Source organism: Mus caroli, chromosome 2 (assembly GCF_900094665.2).
Source record: "Mus caroli chromosome 2, CAROLI_EIJ_v1.1, whole genome shotgun sequence".
Taxonomy (NCBI): domain Eukaryota; kingdom Metazoa; phylum Chordata; class Mammalia; order Rodentia; family Muridae; genus Mus; species Mus caroli.
Window position 1 is genome coordinate 169,672,127 of NC_034571.1, and position 4,219 is coordinate 169,676,345.

A 4,219-nucleotide genomic window follows, 5' to 3' on the forward strand; every position below is an offset into this window, starting at 1 on the left:
TTCATTAAATGGAGCCTGTTGGTGTTTTAGCCATGATAATGATCTATACAGAACATGGCAAGGCTAGAAGTAAAAACCAGATGCAGCCCACCCAAGAAAATTGGTATCACACAGATTTTCTTCTGTGTGAGGTGTTAATTGATGACTTTTTCATTGTATCATAAACATCATTTTCCTTAGCTAGGAATGGTGGCACATGCCTTTAATATTAGCACTCAAGAGGCAGAGGCAGGCTGATCTCTCTCAGCTCAAGAGCAAGTTCTGTTGTTCGAAAGCTACAGAGTGAGTTCCAGGACAGCCAGGCTTACACAGAGAAACCCTGGCTTGGAAAGTAAAAAATAAGTTATAATCTTATGTGTGTGAATGTTTTGGCTACATGCATGTCTATGCACACTCTCTTGAGAGGCTAGAAGATGGTGTCAGAGTCCCTTAAACTGGAGTTAGTGATGGTTGTGACCTGCCATGTGAGTGCGGGAAATTAGACCTGGGTCTTCTGGAGGAGTAGCCACTGAGCTTATCAAATCTCCAGCCCCCAAATGTCACTTTTAAGGATGTGGCTTTGTCTGAGTCAGTGAAGTGTTTCCTTCATTTGTCTAGACTCTTCTGAGCAGGAATTGCCATTGCTGGCCACCTGTGAGCCCATCACATACAAGATGTGAGGTCCAAATCTTGTTTAGCTTAAAATGTCTTGAAAAAGATAAGATAGGAGCCAAGCAGTAGTGGTGCAGCCTTTAATCCTAGGACTTGGAAGGCAGGGGACAGGCAGATAAATCTCTGAGTTTGAGGCCAGCCTGGTCTGCAGAGTGAGTTCTAGGACAGCCAGGGCTACACAGAGAAACCCTATCTCAAAAACCAAAAATAAAAAGAAGGGAAAAAAAGAGGAGGAGAAAGAGGAGGAGGAGAGAAATAAGATAGAAGGAGAACATTTCTGGGTGATGGCGGCTCATACCTCTGCATTCTAGCTCTAGCCAGCTTAGGTAGGAGGATTACAAGCTCCAGGCTAGCTTGGGTTACATAGTATGGACCTGTCTCAACATAAAGGAAAGCAGCAGCAGCAGCTGTGTGGATGTGGAGAGAATAGGAATAGCCTGAGGTGTGGATATCAGACAGAAGCTTAGCCTGACTTGGGATTTAATTCAGAGGCTGAACCGACGTTTCCAAGGCTGCCAGGAAAACTCCCTCACANTATGTTCCTCTCCAGGCCTGCTTGTTGGTGTCTCCACAGAGATTCCCTGACACTAAGTGGCCCTACTCCACAGTTCTGCACAGANTAGGCTGTGTACACCGTCTTTCATCCCTTCATATCCCTCTTGAACAGCTAAAAATATACTTGCTTTTCTTAGACAAGTATTCATTTTGTAGATTACATACCTTGGCAGGCAACCTTTTAAAATCTAATTTTTCAACTTTCCTTCCTCTGTAATGATTGGGAATTCTGATTCCAGCTAAGTTAGTAATTATGTGGTTTAGCTTTTATAATTCCTAATGACTACAACTGTAGGTGTATTCATAGTTCCGGAACAATTAAAAACTGACATTTTTATTGAATAAGGGAGTCTGCTAAAATCCTATTTCCTGGCCAGGAATATTCTGGGATCTAAGACGTTCCATCATAGAAGTCTTGGGAGCCTGTACAAAAGGCTGGACAGGAGCACCCGTAGGCTTTTGAGTCCATTGGGCTTACTGGCATTTAGGATTCCCTGGGATTGAGATTAGTCTGCATCTGAGGCCTGCCTGGCTGATGGCTAAAAGGTTGAGGTACCAATGGGATGAGCAGTGGGACAGACAGAGGCTCCCTTTCAGGAGAGCTTGTGTGGTAGTGGACAGGTGTACTCCAGAGTGATGGTACACAGCCAGATGAGCCATCTAAGAGGTGGTTGCTGAGTGTTTCTGCTTCCTGTCAGAACTGGAGGCTTCTGGGCCCAAATCCTATATCAGTATCTAGGGGAGGGCAGACCATGCCAGCTGGTGGGTAAGTGGATGACCCTTTGCTATGGCTACCATTAATGTGACTTTTTCTCTTCCCCCTTTTCTCATTTTTGGATCTAGGGAAGACTTAGGGTTCAGATTTATATCTGAGCAGGTCAGTCACCACCCTCCTATTAGTGCATTTTATTCAGAAGGTCTCAATCAAGACTTCAGGTTCCACGGTTCCATCTATCCAAAGCTGAAGTTCTGGGGCAAGAGTGTGGAGGCTGAGCCCCGGGGGACCATCACACTGGAGCTGCTCAAGTGAGTGACAGGTGCAGGCGAGGGCCAGCATGCCCTGCACTGACTGTGAGGACGTTATGGCTTCCACTTCTCAGAGGACTTCCTTCTGGGGAGATCCTGACCTTGTGTGGGCTGAGAGCCTTTCTGCCAGCGGCACTTCTGCTAGGCTTCCTGGTGGGGAGAGTTCCTGTGTCCATTGAGGTGGATGAATCACATCTCCTCCCACGCACTGATTGGAGCCGCTCACCTTAACCATCAGTTACTGCTTTATGACAACCCCAAACAACAGCTTAGCTTAGCACTTTATTTCTAGGCCATGCCTAAGATAGGCTAGCTCCAGGTCAGCGAGAACTTCATTCTTGGCCATAGACTCCCTCCCGAGGGCTGTTCAGAGTTGGATACTCTGCTTCCTTAGGCCACATATACCTGCTTGCTGATGCTCACTCAGGCATGTGTGTTTGTACATACAAAGTTGAGTGCCTGCAGGTAAGGACCACTAGAGGTCCCTCTTAGAGGCTGTCCAGCTCACTGTCAGCAAGTCTTCAGCATATGCTAGAGCTTGAAGCCCATTGTACCCTCCAGAGCCCAGGGCTTCAGTTGTTGCTATGGTTCTTCAGTATGAGCCTGTTGTGAGGGAGTCTCTGTAGATTTTGATCTCTACTGGCCATTTGCCAGACCATTTTAGGANCCTAGGGACAGGCTGGGGGTAGTTGAACACATCTTCAAGTTCAGCACTCAGGGAGACCAAGGCAGGTAGATCTCTCTTGAGTTTGAGGCCAAGCCTGGTCTACATAGTAAGCTCTAGGTTAATCAAACTACATAGTGAGACCTTGTCTCAAGAACCCGACAAACACTAAGAACCGAGGGGCTGTCCCTGCACAGCTTGCCAGGGGCTGTTCCCTGCACAGCTTGCCAGGAACACAAAGCAGGCTCATGAGGGAAGCTCCTGTGGTGGACACCCCAGTGCTTGACTTGTGCTTGACCTGTGTCCTGATAGTCTCTGCTTTGGAAGTTGAGATGGGCAGAATTGGAAAGCTGCAATGTGTTCAAAAAGCATGTTTGGGCTCTCCTTGGGCAGCTTGAGAGATTGCAGGTATTTTTCCTCAGCCATCCTCTGTCAGATGTTTCTGCTCTTACTCAGGCTTCTCTGATGCAGCCTCCTATAGGCACAGGTCTAGGTCTGCTGCGTTTACCCTGGGAGGNTTTCCTTGAGGCAAGGTCATTTCAAAGGATGGGTACTGTTGCTTATGTTGTCAGCAGCAGCCCTCTCCTGCACTTCCCACAGCTAGGCTGGGGCTCAAGACTGATTTTCTAGAGCACCTTTCCTCTTGGCCGCTTCCCAGGAGAGCTGCCTCTCTTTTGTTTTAGTCTTCTTTTATTGCTTATTAACTTGTCTTGGCATTTAGGTAGAAAGCTTTGTTGATGCTACAAAGGAAAGGAGAAATAAATTTCAGATGCACACTAAATCGCCTGCACTGGAAAGACTTCAAAGCACTGTCTTGCTCCCAGGCATTTATGGTTTGGTTTTGCCTGGTCGTGGCCTTCTGGGTCACCCACGTTCTGAGCTTCATTTCCCTGACTTTTTTGTTGGTGTGTTTTCACAGACATAATGAAGCCTATACCTGGACCAACCCTACCTGCTGTGTACACAATGTCATCCTTGGGCAGCTATGGATAGAGCAGTATGGGATAGTGGAGATTGTAAATCACAGGTAACAGGCCCATCTGTGTATGCGGGATGGTGATTCTGAGCCATAGATGACAGGCCAGGCTGTCCATGGGAAGTCAGGCCAGGTGAGCTGACAGATGTGAAGGGAGCTGTCTGTCTGCACTCCTCCTATCTAGACTTCCAGCCCTGCATTCCTGTCCCTCAGCTTGAGTTCTTCCTGTAGTGGGGCCCCTAGGCATTGTGTCTGACTAGATTTAGTTCTGTCTAGTNTAGAGATAATCAGAAATGNCCCATATTGATTGATTGTCTTTTTCATTACCATTGTTAATTTCTCCGCAA

The 4,219-nt window shown here is 47.1% G+C and overlaps 1 protein-coding gene across 1 annotated transcript in view; it reads left to right on the forward strand.

Annotated features, from left to right (window-relative positions):
- Positions 1 to 4,219, forward strand: part of Osbpl2 (oxysterol binding protein like 2) — a 43,485-nt gene that overhangs the window by 26,387 nt on the left and 12,879 nt on the right. Inside the window, 2 exon segments of the mRNA XM_021179936.2 lie at positions 2,050 to 2,232; positions 3,816 to 4,019. Of these exon segments, the coding sequence (XP_021035595.1) occupies positions 2,050 to 2,232; positions 3,816 to 4,019 (387 nt within the window).